Here is a 24,757-nt window from a genome sequence, read left to right as displayed (position 1 = left end):
TATTTGGGTGCATTTAATGATTGCTATCTTTGTATTATTTATTAAATATTGAATTAATGCATATCCAAATGTATTAATATATGTATGAGTCCTCTGTGTGTAAATGTCATGTTTGGACCTCTATTGGGGACAAGAAGAAGAGGCAGAATACTGTCTCGCCTTTGAATATGTGCAGAAAAACCACTGGCAGACTCAAAAATCACCCCCTTTCTGCATTATGTCTCCTATAGAATGTGTCAGTGTGTTAGCATGTAACATGGGTTAGACTTTGCAAGTTGAAAAACAGGGTAGTGTACTCCTATAGCTGTTGTTTGTGGGGGGAGATGGAAAGACAGTCCATCTTTAAGGCAGTACAATTTCTAGCGCACTAGCATCTCCACTGGTCTTCAAGGTACGACACAAACTGCTGGGTTTTGATAATCTCTGCCCTTACGAAAAGCCGCTTCCCCCGAAGTCTGTAAATTAGGCAAACTGAAACTTGTTATGCAATTTATATTACTTTCCTATGGTATTTATGTGTAATTTTATAGCATATTTGTGTGGTGACCACTCTGAGCCGGCTTCAGTGGGAGTGAGCAAGGAATTAAATCAAATAAATAATAATAAAAATATCATAAATCAAGAAGGCCTACACCTAGCAGAGAAGTTTCTTGGCCTCTTGAAAGGGAAGGCTCTTCGTCGAGCCCCCTTTACTCTGCCCTCCCCCACTTCAGTCTCCTGCCATTTCTCTCTCTCCCACCCCCTTCACCAAAAATCCCTTTAAGACTGTGAAAGCAACTTCGATTGTGGCGCCCAGAGCAAACAGCTTATCGCGTGAGCTTTACATGCTAAAGCCACTAAAGTGTCTTTTCTCTGTCTCTGTATCCTAGGGAGCCATAGAAACATTCCAAACATAAAGGAACTTCCGGTCAGTTCCCGGATGATGTTATTCCCAGCTGGCCGGAACGGTAACGAAGACCCTGTCATAAAGGATGCCCAGTGTAGTTTCCTCAAGCCCTGTCATATCATAGAGAGGAGCATTTGGAGGGCTGAGGTGCCGCCCAATTTCCCCTTCAATTTCCGGCGTGGCGTATTATAAAATACCATAGAGTTGCCGCTGCCGGGGTGTGGCAGAGTGTCGTGCTCTTAGCTTAGTGAGGGAGGAAGGTCTCGGGGGGGTCTCTTTAACCTGGGCAGTCGAGGTTGTTATTTGTTAAGGAGGGAAACAGAAGGGGGGAGGGGGGCTTGTCAGAGGCAGGAGGGAAGTTGGGAGGACTGGCTGAGCCTGCGGAGTAGGAAGAAAAGCAGCTCGAATGGGAAGAAGCGGAGCAGGACAGGGAGAAGCTGACTGTTAGGCAAGAAAGTAGTCCGTTTGAGCGGAGAAATAGGCTTGAGTTGTGAGTGGCACCCAGCAATACCCTCCCCCGTAGTGTGGCGAACTTTACGACTCCATGGCAACAGCCTCAGTGCCTGCAGGTGGTGGCCCCCTGAATCCTGTGGTCACCCTCCACGAGGAGGCTGTCTGTGCGATCTGCCTGGACTACTTCACTGACCCAGTATCCATTGGGTGTGGCCACAACTTCTGCCGTGTGTGTATCACTCAGTTGTGGGGTGCTGGGGATAGTCCAGATGAGGAAGTAGGAGATGATGTAGGAGCGTCTGGCTCGGATGGTGACTACAGGCCTAGTTCTGAGGGGACAGCTGATGATGGAGGAATTGATGACCTGGGACCTGAGGAAGATGGTGATGATGAAGATGATTTAGATGAGTACCTGGATGGAGGGGACATGGATGAGGAAGAAGATGATGCATCTAGGGATGAGTATGACGACGATGATGATGAAGTGTGGGATGAAGAAGAAGATAGAGAGTTATGGGACCAGGATCCTGGGTCAGATGAGATGTGGGAGGATTCCATGGGAGGTGACCTGTTCTTTGACAATTACGATGAGGAGGAGGAAGTGATGGATGGAGAAGAGGAGTTTGTGGTGGAGGACTACCCTACCTCCCCCGCTCCACCACCACGCCAGTCTTTCAGCTGCCCGCAATGCCGCAAAACTTTCCCTCACCGCAACTTCCGCCCCAACCTTCAGCTAGCTAATATGGTGCAAATCATCTGCCAGATGCACCCGCAGCCGCTCAAGACCCCAACAGCATCAGCTGAGGTGGTAGAGCTGGCTGCGGCAGGGGATGCATCAGGAGTGCCATTGGCCTCAGCAGCAGGTAGAGCTCTGCGAGTTGAACGAACCTTGTGCGAGAAACACCAGGAGCCGCTCAAACTTTTCTGTGAAGCTGATGAGGAGCCAATCTGTGTGGTGTGCAGGGAGTCGCGAAGCCATAAACACCATAGTGTCATGCCACTTGAGGAAGTTGTACAAGAGTACAAGGTAAGCAATGGGGAAGGGGTGATCCGAATTTTAGAGAGCCTTTCAACTTACCGGATGAGCTTTCACTGAAAGTTCATGGGGAGAGGGGATAGAGATATAACTTTTCTGAAAAATGTTGATACCATTAACGAACAGGGATTGTTCTGGTTTAGTTTTTATGGAAAATTGAGATTTCCGAAAAAGTGGCGCTACATGCTGCATTTCTTATTTTACTACTTTATAAACATAAGATACAGAATTTAGTGTATGGAATTATACTAATTGGTATATTTATGAAATGTAAGCCCTAAATGCTTTTTAGTTCTCTATAAGCAAAATCATGAAAACACCCAGTGGGAGACAGGAGGGCAGAGGGAGAGCACTGCAGTCTGTGGCACTCTGTGTAGGCTTAGTATGCAGAGCTCTGTGTTCCCCACTAAGTATTTAAGAGGAAGGGAAAATAAAAGGTGAAATTATGTAACATAAATATTGTGTTCAGTGAAGAACTGTCTGATATGGACCGAAGTAGTCTTGGATGAACACCACAGGACAAGTAGCATGTTTGGTTGTTAAACTATAACTGAAAACGTAACCTTTTCAGTAGTGCATTACATACTTTTTAACACATTATTTGTGGATATCATCAGGCACAGTTGCACAATAAAAATACCATTGGAAAAAGTGTTGTGTATATTTATAATATGCACTGGAATTATAATTGTTCAATGCTGTTGGCTCTCTTGCCTACATATTTGTTTTACTTAGTGTTGTACACTTCTTCAGAGGCCTGCTCAATGCATTACATGAAGCAATAACTGCAATAAAAGAGTCATAAGAATTATCAACATAAAAAAGGCAGTATGTGTGTAGGGGGTGTTTTAGTACTAAAGGTTTGCAGTGTGTTCTGCCTGTTGAAAACCAAGTTGAGAGATTTTGAGGGTTTTGGGGAAAAAAGCCGTTGTATTCTACTTTGGCAGCTATAAATCTGTTTGTACCAGTTACATCCGAGAGTGACAGCTAGGTAGGTGGGAGTCCAAGCTGACAATAAGATGTGTGTGTCCCAGCCAGTGGGTTTTAATTTCAAAAGATTCAGATTATGCTCCCGCTCATGACTATATGAAGAAGTCATTTTAAAAAAATGCATTGCATTTCCTTTAAATCTTGCTTGCCCAGTCTTCTTCATTTGTACACTAAAGAAACATGGATGCTAATATTCAAAGGGGATTTCTTTCTTTCTTTTTTTTTAAAGGCCAAACTCCAGGGTCACTTGGATCCACTGAAGAAGAAACTGGAAGCTGTTCTAAAGCAGAAGTCAAGCGAACAAGAGAAAGTAGCTGAACTCCAGGTTCGTGGCACACTTTCCTGAGTTCTTATACTGCCATCCTGGGTAGCAGTCCTAGTTTGCCTGGTTTACTAATTTAAGCATACTAAGAGCCTGGAAAGCTCTTAGTTCGAGGAACAGATGTCACCTTTCTACCAAGAAAATAGTAGTATTGTTTTAGTGTATTGAGCATTCCTGTTACAAAGAAACCCATTGTGTGAAACAGCATACCTGGGGTTTAATTTGCTGGATTATGTGCCATGAACATGCCTACCCATACATGTGTTCAGTTGGGAGGAATGGAGATATCACACCTGGTTGTCTCTTCCAAGATATTCAGTGTCTCTGTGCCCTGAAGTCTTTATCTCCTTGTACCAGCCTATCCAGAATATTTTTATAGCTATAATCCCAATGCTGAATAGGAGGGGCAGAGTACTTAAAATGTGGCATTTATTTATTTTACATTTATTCCCCGCCTATGTACAGGATCTCTAGGCAACTTCAGCATTAAAAACATCTCATTAAATAAAAACATCCATTAAAAACCCAACCCTAACCCTTGCCCCTACCCCTGCAACCAGCATCATCATAGAGGGTACATGCAGGGAGACTGACCAAATGTCTGAGTGAAGGGGAAAGTCTTCACTTTTCAACAAAATAGCTGTGAGTTTCCTTGTTTAGCCCCTTTGCAGAATTTAGGGGTTTTTAATCTTTGCAGTTTCATGATGAAAGAAATCATAGTTGATGAATCCTCTGAGTTTTGGTCAGACAGTTAAATCTGCACATCTGCGTTTAACTAATACAGAAACACATCTGCGTTTAACTTTTTATGAACAAAACCTATTTAGCTGATTCTACACATTAGAGCAGTAGCATCTTAAAATGTATATTTCCTTTTCTGTGAATACTCTAGCATAGCTTTTTAATTGTAAACTTGTGTAAGTTTTACTATAAACTTTTGTTGTTGTTTGAATCGATCGTTCAATTAAATTGGGGCACCTTATGTCAGTGATGGCAAACCTTTTTGAGACCGAGTGCCCAAACTGCAACCCAAAACCAACGTATTTATCTCAAAGTGCCAACACGGCAATTTAACCTGAATACTGAGGTTTTAGTTTAGGGGAAATGGTTGGCTCTGAGGCGTGCGTTACTTGGGAGTAAGCTTGGTGGTAAAAGGTGACTTTGCTTTGAAGCAACCATGCAACTCTTCGAACGGGTGACCCACGACCCTAGGAGGGTTTACTCAGAAGCAAGCCCCATTGCCAGCAACTGAGCTTACTCCCAGGTAAAGGATCATGCTTTAGTTCTTTGCATGAAAATCAGTGGGGTTTAACAGCGCTTAACAGGGTTACTGATACGGCTTCCCCAAAACTAGGTCTTAGGTTTAATGCTAATAATCGAGCCCAGTGGCCCAGGCCAACCTAGATGTGTGTGTGTGTGGGGGGGGGCAATTCCCCCCCCCCCACGTGATGAACTCTGTTTGTGTGTGCCCACAGAGAGGGCTCTGAGTGCCACCTCTGGCACCCGTGCCATAGGTTCGCCATCACTGCCTTATGTCAATAAAAAGTAATTGATATGATCTACCTGATTACTCAGGAGAATGTTGCTCTCCTAAATATCCAGACTCATACATTGTGATTACCATTGCTTTATAATGATAGGTACAGGGCTTTCTCTGATCAGGTCCTGTTGATTCATAAACTGAGGGAAGGAAATGAAGACACCTTTCCATTTTGCCTTGCTGAAATGTTTCTGCTATCTCCTGCCCATCCGTTTTTGATGTTCTCATCCTTTCTCTCCTGCAGAGCAAGATGAAACTGGACATGAAAGAGTTTGAGTCGGACTTTGAGCGGCTGCACCAGTTCCTTGTGGGGGAACAGGCGCTGCTCCTGCACCAGCTAGAAGATCGCTATGAAATTCTGTTAGCCCGCCAGAATAGTAACATCACTCACTTGGAGGAGCAGAGTGCTGCGCTCAGTCGCCTCATTGCAGAAGCTGAGGACAAGAGCAAGCAGGATGGTTTGCAGTTGCTCAAGGTTCATTGATTCTCTCCCCCTTCCTCACCTTACTAGTGGGTAGGAAGAATGTGCAGTGTATTGTGTTGTGGCATGAAGGTTTAGGTGGGCTGGGGTGGTACAGGACATTGACACAAGTGTAATACGGAAGACCTGAAATATGAGTTGACAGAATCAAAATGTGTTGTGAACACATGAAACTGCTTTATACTGAGTCAGACCTTTGGCTTATCCAGGTCAATAGTGCCACCTTGTAGGTCAGCGGCACTAATGCCGACCAACAACATTTATTTTACATTTATACTCCACCTATGTACAGGATCTCTAGACAACTACAGCATTAAAAACATCTCATTAAATAAAAACATCCATTAAAAACCCAACCCTAGCCCTCGCCCCTACCCCTGCAACCAGCAGCATCCTAGAGGGGACTTGCAGGGAGACTAACCAAATGTCTGAGTGACAACAATGGTCCCTATTGGGACTGTCTTCCTTAGTTCCTGTTCCTGTCAATTCCTGATCCCTCGCTCCATGGTGGGAGTGATTCTGACCTACTTGGATCGACTCCTTCCAAAAGCTGCCACACTACTGCTGAGCTTGAAAAATTGTATGCTCTCCCTCCCTTGTCAGGGTCTTAGGTACTTTCTATCTAAGCTGCTTCCTCACCCGCTCCTGATTTTCCTCCATTTTCCCCCAGCCCAAACATAAGTCTCTGGGGGTGCCTGGGAAATCTAGCTCTGTTGGAAAAATGTTCACAAAGACCTCAGGCCTTTGTAGAAGAGAGGCTTGCTTCCTAACTCCTTTCCTCCCTCATGGGCTCAGGGCAACTTCCAACATTTCATATAAAACAGTCAAATCAATGTAAAACAACATTTAAAACAACATATAATGGCAATTCATAAAAACACAACTCTAAACCCACTGAAGAGAAGAGGGTGGAAAAGGATGGAGGAGGTTGTGGCTAAGATGGGGGAAAAAACGGTAGCTGCCTCCACCTTATGCCTGGTGGAACAGCTCTGTCTTATAGGCCCTGTGGAACTTCATCAGGTCCTGCAGGGCTGAGGTCTCACTGGACAGAGCATTCCACCAGCCTGGAGCTAAGGCTGAAAAAGCCCTACTCCTGGTTGAGGCAAGGTGGACATCTTTCGGGCCCGTGAACACCCTGAGGTGTAGAGGCCACTCATTTTTCAGCCTTAGGCATAGGATTGTGACAAGGACACATACCCTGTTTCCCTGAATATAAGACATCCCCTGAAAACAAGACGTAGTAGAGGTTTTGCTGAAGTGCAAAATATAAGGCATCCCCCGAAAGTAAGACGTAGCAAAAATTTTGTTTGGAAGCATGCCCGGCGAACAGAACACCAGGAAAAATAAGACATCCCCTGAAAATAAGACATAGTGCATCTTTGGGAGCAAAAATTAATATAAGACAATGTCTTATTTTCGGGGAAACACAGTATCAGGAGGTTCGGTGAAGTCATGTGTTGGCCTATGTAATAGCATTTATAGTTAAACTTGCCACACTCTCTAACCACTGAATTTCTCAGATGTGGAATTTAGTACTCCCCCACGTCTTTTTTGGCAAAGCCCCAAATAAGAATCTTAGAATAGAATAGGAATGATTTGTGCTTATATGCATTGATTTCTATGGGATATGCCGGCATATCCAATAATTTATTTAATCAGTTCCGGAGTAATTTTTAAAATTTGATGCATTCACTGTTTATTGGCTGGTAAATACCAGGTTTTTACTTTGAACCAGGAACCTCAAGAGTTAAGGGCTGTGTCGGGCAAAGGATGAATGTCTTAAGGGAGAATTCAGTCACTAAGCTTCACCGTGATTTAGAGGCTTTGCTCTGCATGTGACTAGTTAAAGTAATCCCTGCCCCACACAGGTAGGTCGGAGTGGCTGTCACTCCTCCACATAGCAAACTTACATCTTAATATCCCAACACTAAACCCTGTTGTCTAAGGGTATTTCCCCACCTCTGTCTTAAGGATAGAAATAACATTTTGAATGCAGTCCTTGGAAAGATTGCCCAGACTAAATTTCATAACTCTCAATAAATAGTTTCATTATTAGGAGGTGCTTCTTCATTTTTAACCTGGTTTTTCTATATTTAAAAAATATAGAATGTCTTATCTGAGTAAAACTGGAATGAAAATAGTTAATTTCCATCTTAAAAGCTACCTGGGGTTTTTTCCGTAATTTGTTACTCCTGCAGTTGCAGTCTCTTTAATCTAATTTTCTTTTTTTTTTCCCCTAGGATTTCAAAGGCACCCTAGTCAGGTTGGTTGATTTTTTTCCTCCACTGCTGCCCCTTCTTTAAATTTCTCATTGGCTTGTGCTCCTAAGTGTGTTGGAACATTTGGGGGGGGGGGGATTTGGTGGTTTTCCACACTCTCTTGATTCTTTGGGTTGATGACAAGAAACCTGATATTCAGTTGTCAGAAAATGTTAGCTTGGAAGACTGAAGATTTCCTGGTTTAGAACTGTTTTTTTGTAGATCCAAATTTAGTAATTCAACAAATTTGTAGTTCATTACTTGTCTACAAATCGCATTTCTAAGCTGCTGTTCAAACCTGGTCTATAATGCTGGTTTGCTGCCAAGAAACAAGCTCCAATGTCATTTTGTAGGATTGGGGTGTTGTGACAAATGGTGCTTTGGTAAAAAAACCTGGATAGCTTTAAAAAGGGCTTGGACAGATTTATGGAGAAGTCGATCTATGGCTACCAATCTTGATCCTCCTTGATCTCAGATTGCAAATGCCCATTAACATTAACAACTAAGATCCGCTGTCCCCCTCTTAGGGGAGTTGGGGAGCTAATAGCTGAACGCCATCTGTTTTAATTGTTTCTGAATTAGGAGCGCTGTTTTTAACTGATGAATTTTTAGTATTTTATTTGTTACCCACTTGTTGTATTATGATGTGAACCGCCCTGAGCCCTCTGGGGGAGGGCGGTATAAAAGTGGAATAAATAATAATAATAATAATAATAATAATAATTAGCAGACCAGGTGCTCAGGAGCAGCAGCAGCAGAAGGCCATTGCTTTCACATCCTGCACGTGAGCTCCCAAAGGCACCTGGTGGGCCACTGCGAGTAGCAGAGTGCTGGACTAGATGGACTCTAGTTTGATCCAGCAGGCTAGTTCTTATGTCCTTATGACACTTTCAGTTGACAAGCCTAAGAGGAACAGACACCTGAAATACCACCTTCCAAACTTTTCCAACAGTCCTTTTGTTTTTTACTTTCTGCTTCATTTTCCTTTATTTAATCTTGCTGCTTTTCTGTTTCTTCTTGGTTGTGTGTCACATGCTTGTGTGTTAAAATTAATAATGGGAGCAGGACAGGATGGAGCTGGGTACCAAGAACTGGACTCCCATGGATATTTTTTTCCGAGTCAGTTCTTTGTTGATTACCCTATCCATACCTTGCATAGGAATCTCATATGTTCATTCCATCAGGTGTGAGAACCTAACTTTCCAGGATCCTGAGATGGTGGCAGTGGACCCAGGAAAGAAATATCGGAACTATTTCCTTGTAGACGTCTTGATGAAGAAGATGGAGAAGTTCTTCTGCAAAGTCCCTCAAGGTAGAGAGCATCCGGGCTCCCTTCCCCTTCCTGTCATTCTGCCCACTTTATAGCAATGGAAGAGTCATGTTTGCTGTAATACTTCTCATGGCTGGTGTGTGTATGTCAGACTTCAAAGTTGGTCTCAGATAAGATCCATAACATGAAGTTTAAACTATAATATATTTTAAAGCCTCTACAAACTACAAACCCAGCAAACTAATTAGCAGAATACTTAACAGAAGAATCATTGCCAGACATAGGCATTGAATGACAAACACCTTTTGGAATTAAGTTAGTTCGTGAAGGATGATATAGATGAGGTCCAGTATCATAGTCACTGCAGCTTCTAAGCAAGCCATGGCCCACATAACAGTTGCCCAGATGAGGGAACGTGTAGCAGAATCTCCAAATAAGATCTTAAAGGGCTGATATGGTCCTAGGAGACCTCTCTGGGACCTTCTTTCCTTGCTCTGATCCTGGACCCAGTTCATTCAGGGAATGTTTACTAGCTGTTTTTAAATCTGGGTATCATTGCTGTCTCAGAAATTCATTAGATGGCCATGTTTCATGAAGGCTGAGTCCTATATCTACAGTGTGTGGATGGTAAACACTGAGCCACCTTGTAGAGTTATCAGAAAGGCTGTTCGCCTTTTTTGTAATATACTCAGAGCACTCCAAAACACTATGGAAACGGTCAGGGGAATTAACAAGAGGCTTATGTGTTTTCTTCAAAGCACTGAGGATCAATTTTCACCCCTTCTACCTTTTCAAAAAAGTGCACAGGCCGGCGTTAGGTTAGTTAAGTAAGGTGTGAAAACTGGTAGGCAGCTTCAACTAGTTGATTACAAATACCAAGGTGGTTTCGGTGAGGGCTTCAAAAGCCACAGATTAGGACATTGTTGGTTCGCTACAGATTCCACTACTGCTTGTTAGATTATGCCTCCCACCCGCTGCCGCCCCCCTCCCCCCCCCAAAAAAACAACGCCTGCCAAAATTGAGGGCAAGCCACACAGATTTTTGGGTAAACTTCTGCAAAAGTTAGAGAGAAATGTGATGCACTCTCTTTCTTAGCTAAGACTAGTCTCTATGCCAATAAAGGCTTGCTTGCTTGCTTGCTTGTAAGCTAAGACCAGTCAGCCTTTATTATGGCCCAGATGCCAGTCAGAACCAGGAAAAAAGCAATTATTAATTATAAAATATATTATCTACATAGAATACATCACTTGTCCTAATTATAGATAACAGTTTAAGGATTAGAATCTGAGTAAATTATGCACTGTACTTTATCTCAGCCAGTATTTTCATTGCTGAGAACAGAAACTTTTCCACCAAAACAGTAGTTCTTTGGTCAAACCCCACCAAAAAGATTTTGAGAGTCCTCTGCCCAGAACAGTTTCTCAGCAGATAACACAGGTTCCAGCAAATCCACGCATGCCCGTACATAGAGTCTTCAGTGAGAAAGCACAGGAACCAATGTTTTAAACAGGTTAAAAAAGCAGGGACGTTATCTCAAACTGGAATGTTTTTGTCTCTTCCTGTCAGGAGTGCAGATGGTAGTTAAATCTAGGCCAGGTCATCTGCAATGATTATAGAACCATACCTCCATTCACACTTTGTTATTAGAAATTGAGGAATTACGGAAGGCTGCATTAAGGAGGTTTCTTTCCCAGAGATGCTAGAATTCGGCATCTGTCATGTTATGCTGATGGAGCATAGCTGTGTAAATACAGTAATACTTCTGCACTCTATCAGAGTCGCAAGCTTGCTTTTGTGTGTTTTTGTTTTGTATTTTTCCTTAGCTTAATTAGTGATGGGAACACATAAAATGCAAAATGGATGGGGATGGACAGGACTGCAACCCGGGCATTCTTGTTCTGACCTTATTAGCAGGCAAGGTCTCTAACAAGTTCCTTCCTTCCTTCCTTCCTTCCTTCCTTCCTTCCTTCCTTCCTTCCTTCCTTCCTTCCTTCCTTCCTTCCTTCCTTCCTTCCTTCCTTCCTTCCTTCCTTCCTTCCTTCCTTCCCTCCTTCCTTCCCTCCTTCCCTCCTTCCCTCCTTCCCTCCTTCCCTCCTTCCTTCCCTCCTTCCCTCCTTCCCTCCCTCCTTCCCTCCCTCCTTCCCTCCCTCCCTCCTTCCCTCCTTCCTTCCTTCCCTCCTTCCCTGCCCCCCACCGCAGCCATATCACCTGTATGAGCTAGAAATGTGTTAATTTTTTTTATGAAGCAAGCCTTTATTGGCATAGACAGCAGTACAACAATAATAAAAAATGGATTAAAAAGCATATACAATGCAGGAAATGCATGTTAGGACGAAGGAAATCTACTGGCGTTTAGTAATTTCCAGGAGAAAGTCTGCCACTAACATGCAGAGAGAAGGATCAGGATTGTCCGACAAGTAGTGTAATCTAATTAAATGAGGGAGATTGGGTAAATGTAAAGGAGTAAGATTCACATACTTGGATCTATGTGTTAATTTTAAACAACTGAGATGGACCAGAATTCTGAGAGGTACTAAATTCCCATCAGAGACCCACTGGAGACACAGTTCTTTCCTTTTATCAAAGTACAAGTAAAGTCACTTTGCCCCAATCCATTTTGGGTAGGACAGGAGACGAGTCTGAAGAAATTCCACGCTTGGCCCATGTAAACTGTGTCAGGAGTGAACGTGGCATCTCTTGTTTGTGTTTCTTTCCCTCAGTTGACTTGACCCTGGACCCAGAGACAGCCCATCCACGGCTCACTCTGTCCTCAGACTGCCGCAGTGTCCGACTTGGGGAGCGCTGGCGAGACGTGCCTGACACCCCCAAACGCTTCAACTCTGACTACTGTGTGCTGGCTCTGAAGGGTTTCACCTATGGCCGCCACTGTTGGGAAGTGGAGGTGGGCGGTCGGCGGGGCTGGGCCGTGGGGGCGGCCCGTGAATCGGCCAGACGCAAAGAGAAGTCCGGCGGAGGTCCCCACCAGAAGCGGGAGATCTGGTGTGTGGGGACCAATGGGAAGAAATACCAGGCACTGACGGCCACCGAGCAGACAGCCCTCTCTCCATCTGAGAAGCTCCGGCGCTTTTGTGTCTACCTGGATTATGAGCGGGGCCAGCTGAGCTTCTACACTGCCGAAAGCATGACCCACATCCACACTTTCAATGCCACTTTCCGGGAGCGCATCTTTCCTTTCTTCCGCATCCTCTCCAAGGGCACCCGCATCAAGCTCTGCAATTGATGCCGCTCCTGCTGCTTTTGCTCTTACTTGTAACTGGATGCTGTCCCCACTGTAGCCTCCATTGTGCACGAAGGTCTCCTGTCCTCTTGGACCACCCTTGGTCCAGGATTCATGATCTTGGTGGATTCCTGTATCTCTGTGGATTCCCTCGGGCAAGGACTCGTGCCCCTTCTTTTAGAGATCCATCTGTTTTCCAAATGTGTTTCCATGTGGCTATTGTTTTGATTTTCTTTTCTTCCTCTACAGAGATGGTTGTGGCTCAGATACATTCTTGCTAGAATCTCTTTTCTTTTCCTGTTTTGGGTTTCTGCTGCCAGCATTACCCACTGGGACCCTTTCCACCAGGATATCCCCTCCCACTTCCTCCTCAGAAGGTTTGTGAATCAAGCCTTATCTGACAGGCAGTTCCTCAGTTTTATTTTTGGTGGGAATCTTCCCCAGCGAAGAAGCCCTTGGGACTGCTGATTCCCCGTCTTTCTGAAGCAGTTTATAGGTTATTAATTTCTTGTGATTCTGAAATTTCTTCCCCCGGCAATATGCCTGGAATCAGCATGTCCGTTAGAACTAATTTTTCCAGCAAGTGTCAAAAAACCCACTTAACAACGGCTGTCTACATTTTAAATGCAACTTCCGGAGAAATGTCGTGCCTGGCTTCTAGACCCGGGAGCAGCTTCTTCCTCACTAGCTACTTCTCTCGTCCCTTCTGGTTCTTTTCTCTCCTAAAAAAAAAGGCTAACTTGTCTTCCCATTCTCCTATTATTTTCTGCCATCAGATATTTTTTGAAGAGGCAACCGAGTCCCTCCCCACTTCTCCTTGTGTGAGTTGATGTAACGTCCTGGCTGCCTTTTTCTCTTTCCTGGCTGTTATTTTCGTTCTCTCCTGCATCGGTTGCAAGTGTTTATAGATACTACCAGTGTGTGAGGTAGAGGTTATGTATTTCAGCCAATGGCAAGTCCTCGCTGGTCAGGGTCGCGTGTTCTTGGATGTTAGTTGGACGACCACGGCTGCTGGAAGGAGCGGGCCCACATCTGCAGCTCACCCTAAAGCTTTGATGCTAGAATTTCCCCATGGCTGCCTCGTCTTCACTTAGCCCCTGAGGTTTAGGCAACTTATTTTAAAACGCTTTTCTCTCAGTAGTTTCATACACTTGCAGCTGAATCCTTCTACTCCCCCCCCCCTTCGGCGGCTGGGGGCTTTAGCCTTGTGTGTGTACATGTGTGTTTGGGTTCTTTTTGGCATTGCAGAGCTCCTTTGGAACTATTTTTGGCTAAAAAAAAAGAGACTTAAAATGAAAATTTAGTTTTTTGGACAAAAAAACTTGAGTGAATAAAATAAAGTTGTACACGTTAAGCTTCTTCGTGTCTTGAGTTCAGATGGTGAAAGCGGGCGGGTGACGCTTGAGGCACCATTCACAGCCCCAGTCCGACTACCACCAGTCTATATACGGCCGTCTGGATTGCTTGTGCCTAGTCTGATCCCTGGCAATGGCATTGCTGATCCTGGGGCTGCTGTGAGAGAAAGGGGAAGGACTCGGCATTCCCTCCCCCAAAAGAGCTCTGACTGTCTCTTGGTTTGGGTCTTACATATAACTTTTAAAACAGAGGACAGTCAAACAGTTAGGGGAGGGGAAGAAAGGTGCCTCTGTTGCTGGCAGGCCTGGAGAATAATGCCCTGTTCTTTTGGATGAAGTTTAATGGGTTGTTACTTACCTTGATGCCATCATAAGCTTTACTTGCCCATTTCCACACATTAAGTCTCTATTAGGGCAACAAGGCATATTCTTCTTGTCCAGGTTGTAAGCATGTCTGAAGAGGCTTATCTGTTTGGGAATGCTCTGGCTTTGGATTTCATCCACTGAGTGTGGGATTGGATTGTAAGATGGCCATTTCCAACTCTAGACCCCTGCTTGTCCTGATAGCAAAGCCTGGTCAATTCAGGTTGATGGGGGATGTTTATTTGGTGGTGTCTGTGGACTTTTCTGCATTTTGGAGGGGGTCCATGAAAAAACTCACTTTCAGATTTTGCAGATAATTTCACTAATATATACACTAAACTGAACAGTGAATCCCCACTGGAGAGAAAAATGGGGTACAAATGAAGTAAACAAGTATACACCCTTGCCGCTTGCCTGTGTTTTTGAGATGAAGGGTTCAAAGCAGAGAATTAAGATCTTTTGGCCAGGATCAGGCAGGCTGACTTAAGATGTGTTCCATGACTATTGTAGGACTGTAGTCAATGTACAAAGAATAAGTACAGTGTAAGACCAGAAGTACAGTGAAATCCACCATTTTCAAAACTGCATGGGGAGGGTCACCTTTTGGAATGTTCCCATCTGTGAAAAACTCCCTTGTAAACCGAAAAGATGCTCCGCAAGGAAAAAGCTAGTGGAAAGAATAACCCCTACCTGCATTTTGTTAAGTCTACTTGTATGGAAATTTTTCTGCAAAGGCAAAGCTGGGATCCACCCCCTGCCATGGGGAGGGGGATAACATTTCTGATGGGAAGTCCGGGGGTGGGGGGGGGGGGGATTGGTGAACTTCAATTTGCCTGTTCTTTGTATTTGGCAAGGAGGACACAGAGACCAGTTTCAGCATCAAAACAAAAACATCTTTTACTGAATTTTTTTCTTTTTTTTACATAATTATAGCTTGTGCCTTGAGTCTCTTGCACTCTCTCATCTGGTTCCAATGGTGACCTGCCAGACGCGGACCAGGTTATCCGTGTAGCCAGCAAACAGAGTCTGAAAGATGGAAGGAGCATGGTTAGCTACCAACTTAGGTAAACTGATAAGAGTCCGCAAGGGGCAAAATTTGATTAGCTTTCTGCTAACTGGAGAGAACCTGGCAAATCAAGTTTTTCCAGAGCCCTGTATGCCTGGTAAGCCCCCATCTTCTAGAATGCAACCCACAGACAAACTCAACTTTCTTGAGTTGGAGAAAGATTCTGATACTCTCCTGAGCCCACGCGGCTCCTTAAAGATGGGATGCCTGCACGTTCTCTTACCTGTCCGTCTGCAGACCAAGCCAGTGAGGTGCACTGAGGTGGCTCTGCCTTGCTGCTGGTACTGATCACCTCCTGTTTAAGTTCATCCACAATGATCTTGCCTTCCAGATCCTGAAGAAAGGCGAAGCAGGGGAAGAGAGTGAGCAAATGTGGGAGCTTCTATGTTCCAAGACTTACTTTCTCACCCTCCCCCCACTGTACTGTATCTCAACCGTTATCAGGGCGACAGGCTCAGAAACAGCCTCTGGTTTTCCACACAGAAACTGTGTTCAGACAGCAATATGTGTTTCATCATAGCATAGGCCCCTTCGCGTTCGAACAACTGGAAGCACGGCAGGACTATCTCCAGCGCAAGGTCTCTTCATGGGGACACACTGGAGGTGATGGCTCCCAACCCGTCAGAAAGTCAGATGATTCCCCCGCTATCCTTGCTTTTATGTTCCTAGGAGGATTTCCTGACATGCACAGCCCAGGCTATCCATGATCTCATCAGACTGTGGAAGCTAAGCAAGATTGGCCCTGGTCAGCGTTTGGATGGGAGATCCACCACGGAAAGCCAGGGATTGCTACAGAGGTTCATGCAGTGGCAAAACATCTCTGAACGTATCTGGTCTTGAAGATCCCACAAGGTGCCCCTAAGTCATCTGTGACTTAATGGCCAAAAATAACAACAAAAATCGGGGACCTCGTATTTTTTCATATAAAAAGCGTCCTCATACAAACAACAAATGGCAGGAGGCCAGGGGAAGTAAAAAACACGGGGACGGGGCAACACACAAAGCCGTCAGAATGGCATTGCTCAGAAGTAAGCAAATGATGAGTTCAGCGGCATCCAGCTTATGATTCAAGGGGGAATTGTGCAAATGTCAGCAGTGAAGAGGCCCTATTTAGACGCTTAACACCCCACTTGTCTTGACAGTGGGGACCCTGAAGTAGCCCAAACACTGTTCCCTCCTCCTTCGTGTTAACCTCACAACCACCATCCTGCGAGGGAGGTGAGATAGCTGGCCCAAGTTCACCCAACAAGCTTCCATGGCAGAGTGGCAACCGGAACCGAGATCATCTCAATTCATGTCTGATATTCTTAACCACTGCATCGTGCTAGCTCACACCAAGATCCAATGGGTTCACCCTAATCTAATTTCTCCCTTCAGAATGTTACACTAGCAAGCATCCCTCGAGAGGTGACCGCTAAATAAAAAAGTTTGTCTATTCTTCCAGGATTCTGCATCCAGAAGAAATCATGAAGACATACTTATTTTGACACTCAGATTTGCTCACTTTATGCCAAAACCAAAAGTTTGTGTTTTGTGCCTCTAGGGCTTTCTGGGGTCAGGCAGCTCACTGGCAGTTGAAGAAAACAATCCTATATACAGTGATTTAGAGTTATATTCCACCAAATTTGCTTACATTTTCTTCTGCATGAATGGTGGGTGTTGTGTTGGGAAAGCAAACATGAGCAAAGCAGTATTTACTCTGCCCATGGGACAGGGGGTGATGGGATTTGTAGTCCATGAATAAAAACATCCCAAGGTACTCCCCTTACCAGGATATTACCATTTTGGGGGGTTCCATGCCAGAAACAGAATCCAGAGTAGAAAGAGCACCAGAAATTCTACTACCAGTTAAGTGGCATGGAGAACAATCTTATGAAATAAATACACACACACACACACACACCCCAGATGATTTCCACAATCATTTCCTGGGCCTTCTAGAAGATACACAAGCTATTCTGCAGCAGTTGGTGAGCTATCAGTAGCTAATACTCGTTGCAGACTCCCTGCTGTATGGCTTACATAATTCAGTCAATGCCACCACAACCTTTTGACGATATTTCACTAGGTGCTGTCTAAACACATGAAACTCTGACGGTACAAAAACAATCTATGCATTTTTATCCTCCTTTTCCTCTTTTGGAGTTCAAGTCAACATGCATAGCTCTTCCCTCAATTTTATTCTAACCACCACCCTGTGAGGAAGGCCAGAGACAGAGAAACTCAAGGACCCCCTGGTGAGTTTCACTGCACAGTGCAGATGCAAAGTACAAACCGGACCGTTCAGTTTGTACTTTAATACAGACAAAAAGGCCTGCTGATGAACGAAAGGTAAGGGGCAGGAGGGGGGCAAAGAGGAGCAAAACTGACTCCCATTCTACAAGAAAACAAGGACTGGCTTTGGTTTGGAAAACAGCAACAGTCTTGGTTTTTTATGACCTCCTGACTTACCCAGATCTTGATGCTGGGTCCAGTGGCAGCACACAGCCAGTAGCGGTTGGGGCTGAAGCAGAGGGCGTTGATGATGTCTCCACCGTCCAGAGTATACAGGTGCTTGCCTTCATTTAAGTCCCACAACATTGCCTGGCCATCCTACAGTGGAGAATGGAAGCCATCAGAATGGTGGGAAAATGTGGTCTGTAAAGCAAACCAAACTCACCGGCGCCACCTATCCCTGCCTTCGAGAAACACAGCTTCAAATGGCCTCTTAACTACTTTTGTATAGCAAATTCAACGAACACGTTCACCATTTTAAGAACTGAAAAATAAACGTGGGGCAAGCGTTGGGTAGGATCCAGGGAGTGGGATGCACGTGAGAAAATTGTGGTGTAGACAGAAATCCCGTTCACCTCACCCCAATCCTCCACAGTAGCAAACTCCTTACTGCCACCCAACTCCTGAAAATAATATTCCCATTCAAGGTTTGAGCTGCTCAGAAACAGCCTCTGAGTATCAGCACAGTGATCAAATCAGATGGCGCTCGTGATGTTCATCACAGCTAAGCCCACATCCAGCAAGACACAACACATCAAGTCTGCGCAGCTGTGCAACCCCGTGGGACCTCTGCTCCAGCTCTTGAGGTTCTAAGCACTGTCTCTTGCTCTACAGCAGTGATGGCGAACCTATGGCACGGGTGCCAGAGGTGGCACTCGGAGCCCTCTCTGTGGGCACACGCACACAGAGTTCATCATGTGGGGGGGGGGGAGAAAATCATCCCCCCGACACATCTAGGCTGGCTTGGGCCACTGAGAACGACGTGTGCGCACCACGGTGAGCAGGGAGGACTCGGCTGGCGGGCCTGGTGCTTGTGCTCCGGGGTGGCTGCTGCCGGGGGGGGGGGGGGGGGGGGGGGGGGGGGGGGGGGGGGGGGGGGGGGGGGGGGGGGGGGGGGGGGGGGGGGGGGGGGGGGGGGGGGGGGGGGGGGGGGGGGGGGGGGGGGGAGGGGGGGGGGGAGAAGAGGCAGAGATGCTAGAGAGGCAGAGCAGTGCGTGTGGGACTTGATGGAGGCTAGAGCAGGCTGGCCCCTGCTCAAGCGGGTGGGGCAGAGGAAGAGGAAGCTAATCGGTTTTTTCTAAACTAAAACCTCAGCATTCAGGTTAAATTGCCGGGTTGGCACTTTGTGATAAATAAGTGGGGTTTGGGTTGCAATTTGGGCACTCGATCTCAAAAAGGTTTGCCATCACTGCTCTACAGCACAATTAGAATGCAAAAAAGCACAAGCCACATAGGCCTGCATCTCTCTTTGCTTCTGGGCCCCTTCTTCTTAACCTGTCCCCCACGAGGATGTCCAACCAGAACATGAGTAGCTTTGCTGAATTCGAAAGAGGGCCCATTGTGCCCAGAATTCTCTTTCCCACTGTGGTCAGACGGTTTTCAATGGGGGCAGAATGCTGGTTCACCAGACAAGAAGGTATAGCAAGGAACAATTTGGTCCTAGAGCCACGGCAGGCTTACCTTGCCACCAGAAGCACACAGGGAGCCATCGGGTGAGACTGTCACTGTGTTCAGGTAGCCGGTGTGCCCAATGTGGTTGGTCTTCAGTTTGCAGTTAGCCAAATTCCACACCTGCAGGATGAAGACAACAGAATGGCGTAAAGCAATCTTCAAAACATCACAAATTGCCCAGAGGTCCACCAACGCTTACAGATGAGTTTCTAAAATGAGGTTATCAGCAAAATCCACCGGTGGGATGTCGATCAAGCATCTGCTTGGCTGTGGTTTCCAAGGGAAAAAAAAAAGCTGAAGTTCTCTAGCTCAATACAATGTCCGTTGCAGGAACGAAGAAAATCAGCCTTTGGCTTCATTCCCGTAACAAGATCAGTTTCAGTCCTTGAACAGTGAACGTGAAACATCCAGATAACTTTCTTAAGGCTCAAAAACTGAAAGGGATTAGGGCCGTGATGGCGAACCTTTTGCACTCCAGATGTTATGGATTACAATGCCCATCAGCCCCTGCCAGCATGGGCAATTGGCCATCCTGCCAGGGGCTGATGGGAATTGTAGTCCATAACATCTGGAGTGCCAAAGGTTCGCCACCACTGGATTAGGGGGTCAGGCCGACACAGGCTGGTATGCCCAAGGAACAAATGCAGCATCTGACCAAAACGCTGGACAATCCAGTGAGCCCCCAATGTGACAATTTTACATAGCCCGAAAAAAGGATACAGCAACAAAGGGCTTTGAAACCGCTACAGAGAAAGGGTGGAGGTTGTCTGATAATGGCTTTCCCAAGAGAAAAATGTCAAACCTCGAAAGAATATTGTGGCATAAACTTTCAAAGACTGACATCTGCATTACCAATTTGAAAACTTGGGGGGTGGGGTGGGGTGGATTCAGCACAGATAAGACCCCCACATCACTGTCTTAAGCTCTCCTACCTTACAGTGTCAGACATCAAGGATTTTTTTTTGCAAGATAGGCCCACTAGAGGTGGGAGAGAGCTTCTCCTATTCATCCCGCCCCTCTGGAGACGTACAGTCTCTCTTTATTGACAGCCTACAAGGCAAAATCCTGTTGCCATCAAGGACTAAGCAACATTCAGCAACTCAGACCCACTGCCTTGCCAACCTGCCTCTCTTCTGCCAGGGATCAGGCTGATGAATGTGCTACTTGGTGCTTCCTTATAATTTTAAAATGTTTTTTTTTGTTAGCTGCTTTGAGAAAGCGTTCGAACATAAAATGAAGAACACATCCTCCTGCCCTTCAAGGAGAACTGCCAAAGCACATCTCTACCTCCGCCCTACTTGGTACACCGTAAATATGTCCCTGGCCATCCCACATCCCACAGTGGATTCCTCAGAAAGCTTCCCACAGCTGACACACCGGCCCAGTGCCGGTTCATCAACCCCATCCCGCAAACTTACCTTCACCAGCTTGTCCCAGCCGCAGGAGACAATGATGGGGTTGCTGCTGTTGGGAGAGAATCGGACGCAGGAGACCCACTCTGAGTGGCTTTCATCCTGGGAGAAAAAGGCACGGGAGTCATCAAAAAGAAACACAGTGCTCTAGTAAGACGCGAGAAGGGGACAGTCCACTTTAAAAGTTAAGAAAACTAAAGCCCAGCTAGTTAAGGACACTGAGCTGAAAAAGGCTTAGCCTTTTAATCCTGAAGCCCTGTTGAAATCAAGCCCACTAACACAGAAATTAATTTTACTTTCATCTTTACTACCTCATACCTCAAAATTTTTGAAAGAAATTAATTTCAGAACATGCCCCCGGACCAAAGTAGAATCAGATCAAATGTCCTTTTTCCGTAACAAAACTGAAGCGTCCACGAAGTAGGGTCTACTCTCTCCCTGAAGGGTGACACTGGCAACTCCCTGAAGCGACAGCTGCTACAAGCATGCTAGACTTCATGCACTTGGTGCCTCATCTAGAGGCTAAAGTGCCAGCCGGGCCTGAAGGAACATTAACCGCGGACTCCAAGAGAAAGAGGTAAGTAATTCACCTGCACAGTGTACTTGCAGACACCCAGTGTGTTCCAGAGCTTGATGGTTTTATCCCTGGACCCCGAAACTATCTGCCGGTTGTCAGAAGAGAAGGCCACGCTCAGTACGTCTTTGGTGTGTCCCACAAAGCGTCGAGTGGTGGTTCCCCTGCAAGGGAGAATTCCACATCGCATTTCCCAATAAGTATCATGGAGGGAACAAGGAAACTTCAGACCGTGCTTTTACCACCTCACCTCTTGAAAATTCTACCTAGTCTCCTCTGTAGGGTTCATAAGGTAAATTCATTAACAGGCTTCAGCAGGCCCTATTTCAAGGGGAGCTGACAGTTGGGATGGAGTCATGTGAACAGGACAAAGTCGCTTGCTGCAAATTCAGCAGCCAGTAAATGTAGCTGAGCGGGATAATCCTGCTTTCTCCTCGCATCTCATGCTGCTTCTCCAGAAAGGGGATAGCAAGCAAGTAGTTCTCTTTGTCTGCTAGAAGAGGCACTTGGGCAACACCATTTCTGGATTCCAGATATATGTATAAATGGCATCCCACTCCTCCCACCAAAACACAAGAAAAATAAAAGTATGCTAGAAGTTCTCAGCCCACTCACTGCGAGCCTTGCTTGAAATGTATGACACAAATGGATTCCAAAACCCAATCAGAAATTGATTTTTACTCCCTAGGAGTTCATTAATTTCCAGGAGCTGTACTACATTCAACCACACAGTTCCAAAAACTTTAAGGCTCTTTGGCTTTCCTAAGATTTTTGCCAATTCCTCACTCTCACTGAAAACCCACACATCCCCCCAAATGTTGTTACTGATGGTCTGCAGATGCCCAGCAACAAAATGTTGAGTTGTTCAGCGGGTTGCTGCAGGACATGTGAAATCAGCAGAAATCACTGCCTTAAGAAAACCTGAGCGTCCTTAAGTCTTTGGAACTGTATGTTTCTCTACATTAAGCGAATAATCTTCCTATTCCTCTGTAATATTCCCTCATAATTGCAGGACATCTCATCAGACCCCAGTGGAGTCAGTAGATGTGTGTCAGATCTAATCACCGGGACAAGAGGAAGCAAAAAGAAACACCGATCCCAAACCAGCAAGGAAGGAATCCCCCAGACATTAAGCACGAGTCCAGCATGGAAGGAGCAATGGACATCAAGAGAGGGAAACTGGCTATTCTGCCAAGAGAAGAGTGCCAGGGTCCCGTTTCCTTTCTCCCCAGCCTGCACTCACGTAGTCAGGTCCCAGAGGCGCAGAGTGCCATCCCAAGAGCCAGAGAGGGCAAACTGTCCATCGGAGGAGATGACCACATCGCTGACAAAATGGGAGTGGCCCCGCAGTGCTCGCTGAGGGATCCCGTAGTTAGTTTCATCTCGGGTCAGTTTCCACATGATGATGGTCTTGTCTGAAAGACAGTCAGGTGGCAAAGGGTTCACTCACTGATCTGAACAGGTATGAACACAGAAAGGTGCCATAAACCTAGTGAGAGGGCTGGTTCCCCTACTTCTGTTCTGTCTGAGCGGCAACAGCTATCCAGGATCCCAGGCAGCATCTTTCTTTAGCTGGAAAAACCACATTTTGAACTCTGTAGCTTCTGGAAGCAAACAACATATTCTACCCCACAGCTTTGACCTAAGAAAGAGCCTCCCTTTCCCCCACTGCTCTTCTGCAGCCGTGATCTAGTTCTCACTGAAGTGGCCAAACCTGTGTTTGGGCTGCACCGCTTAAGACTACAAGCCCAGATTCACCCAACAAAATGCTACCCTATTTTTTTAAATTGAATATGCCTAGATAACAAGCAAGTCAAGGAGAAGCGCTAAGGTGTCTTGCAGACCAGTGTGGGGAGAATCCCAGTAAGGAGGACGACCACCTCTTTCCTGTTCCCGTCTCCTCTCTTGTCCCATCATAATTGCAGGACATGTCTTCAGACCCCACTAAGTGGATCAGCAAACCAGTGTCAGATTTAATCACTGGGACCATGGAGGAAGAGTCCACTCACTCAATACAGGTAGAGGTCTTTCTCCCACACAGAAGTGTCACACTGATCTGCCCCCCGCCCCCAACCTACCGGAATAGGACACCCCTTCATTTCTCCCCTGCAAAGTTCACACTCTCCATGCCACGTTCTAGCCTAGCTGCTCTTCCACGCGCGTCCCTTCCCGGTTCCCTCCACTTTGTTCCATTAAAGTGGCGCTTGCTTGACTCCCCCACCCCCCCGGTGATTTGGCCTCTTCCTCGCCGCCGTCCTTACCCCGCGAGGCGGAGAGGATCATGTCGGGGAACTGCGGGGTGGTGGCGATCTGGGTGACCCATCCGTTGTGGCCCTTCAGGGTGCCACGCAGGGTCATCTGCTCCGTCATGGCGGCGGCTGACGGGGCGCGAGCTCCCGCTGCGGACGGAGGATGGACGCGGATTCAGCAACGGCCCTCACTTCGGCCCTGCCAGCTCGCCCAGGCCCAGCGAGAGAAAGGAAGCGGCAGGGACTTCCGGAAACGGAAATAGCCTCTCCCTCCCAATCGCGTCCGCTGCACCGTACAACAACATGGCTGCTTCCTTGCTGACTGTACGGATGAGTTTCTGAGCGCGCGCGCACGCACACACACATGCGCAGAATTACCAATTAGAAGGCACACACACACACACACACACACACATATATAGGGAAGGTGCCTTCTAATTGATATTTCTGCGCACCTCCCTGTTCTAAAGGCGCTTGTGTGCTTCCCCGGCAAACTTTGGTGGCTGCGATATATCCACATATTTGCCGAAAAAGTGGCGCCCCAGGCGTTTTCTGTATCGCAGTGTGCTCTAATGGGACTTCTGTGACCTGGGATACAATATGAAAGCCCTTTACACGACATGAAAGCCGTAAATAAATATAGTCAGCTAACTTCGCAATGACTCCTGTTGAGTTTTTGGGTTGCCAACAACCTGAGAAAAGAAAAGTCTTGTCCCTCTAACAAATGCTTGGAAATGGATAGGTGAATCTTTTTTTCATGAAACGGAAGTAACATCCCATTAAACGTCTTGGCCAAAACATTTTCTCTCTCTCCAGATTGTTGGCAACTGAACTTCTTACAATTTCACAGTCCTTCGCCCTGATGCTTGTTTATTATTTTTTCTTACCACAGTTTCCCCCACCTCTTCAGCAGTTATTAACTTGCAGACTGTAATGTTACCCTGCTGTATCTCTGCAGAAGTCTCCTTGCTGATGTTAGATATGTTTTGTATATCATCCTGGGTCTCAGCAAGAAACAAGTCTATAAATGACCCATAATGCTGATAATGCTGATGCTGCATGTTCAAATAATTGTCTTGTGGGATATTAATACTAATAAGGCTCAAGTTGACTTAGAACAATAAACAATTTAAGAAGAAGAATTTGGATTTATACCCCACCTTTCTCTCCTGTAAGGAGACTCAATGTTACAAGCTCCTTTCCCTTCCTCTCCACACAATAGACACCTTGTGAGGTAGGTGGCGCTGAGAGAGTTCTCAAGAACTGTGACTAGCCCAAAGTCACCCAGCAGGAATGTAGGAGTCTGGAAACATCTGGTT

The 24,757-nt window shown here is 46.0% G+C and overlaps 2 protein-coding genes across 2 annotated transcripts; one reads left to right on the top strand and one right to left on the bottom strand.

Annotated features, from left to right (window-relative positions):
• The first annotated feature begins 1,102 nt into the window (after positions 1 to 1,102).
• On the top strand, positions 1,103 to 13,828 carry LOC125430161 (E3 ubiquitin-protein ligase TRIM41-like). The gene is made up of 6 exons (XM_048491954.1): positions 1,103 to 2,366; positions 3,595 to 3,690; positions 5,472 to 5,702; positions 7,949 to 7,971; positions 9,151 to 9,278; positions 11,957 to 13,828. Exons 1-6 carry the CDS (start codon positions 1,431 to 1,433, stop codon positions 12,475 to 12,477), a joined length of 1,935 nt encoding a protein of 644 aa, XP_048347911.1. The 5' UTR covers positions 1,103 to 1,430; the 3' UTR covers positions 12,478 to 13,828.
• A 1,235-nt stretch (positions 13,829 to 15,063) lies between these two features.
• Positions 15,064 to 23,685, bottom strand: RACK1 (receptor for activated C kinase 1). The gene is made up of 8 exons (XM_048492010.1): positions 23,451 to 23,685; positions 22,433 to 22,604; positions 21,206 to 21,353; positions 20,622 to 20,717; positions 19,213 to 19,323; positions 17,710 to 17,850; positions 15,482 to 15,592; positions 15,064 to 15,218 (listed from the first exon to the last, which is right to left on the bottom strand). Exons 1-8 carry the CDS (start codon positions 23,557 to 23,559, stop codon positions 15,153 to 15,155), a joined length of 954 nt encoding a protein of 317 aa, XP_048347967.1. The 5' UTR covers positions 23,560 to 23,685; the 3' UTR covers positions 15,064 to 15,152.
• Positions 23,686 to 24,757: the final 1,072 nt, after the last annotated feature.

Source organism: Sphaerodactylus townsendi, linkage group LG03 (genome assembly GCF_021028975.2).
Source record: "Sphaerodactylus townsendi isolate TG3544 linkage group LG03, MPM_Stown_v2.3, whole genome shotgun sequence".
Taxonomy (NCBI): domain Eukaryota; kingdom Metazoa; phylum Chordata; class Lepidosauria; order Squamata; family Sphaerodactylidae; genus Sphaerodactylus; species Sphaerodactylus townsendi.
This window is presented reverse-complemented; position numbering and strand designations above follow the sequence as displayed.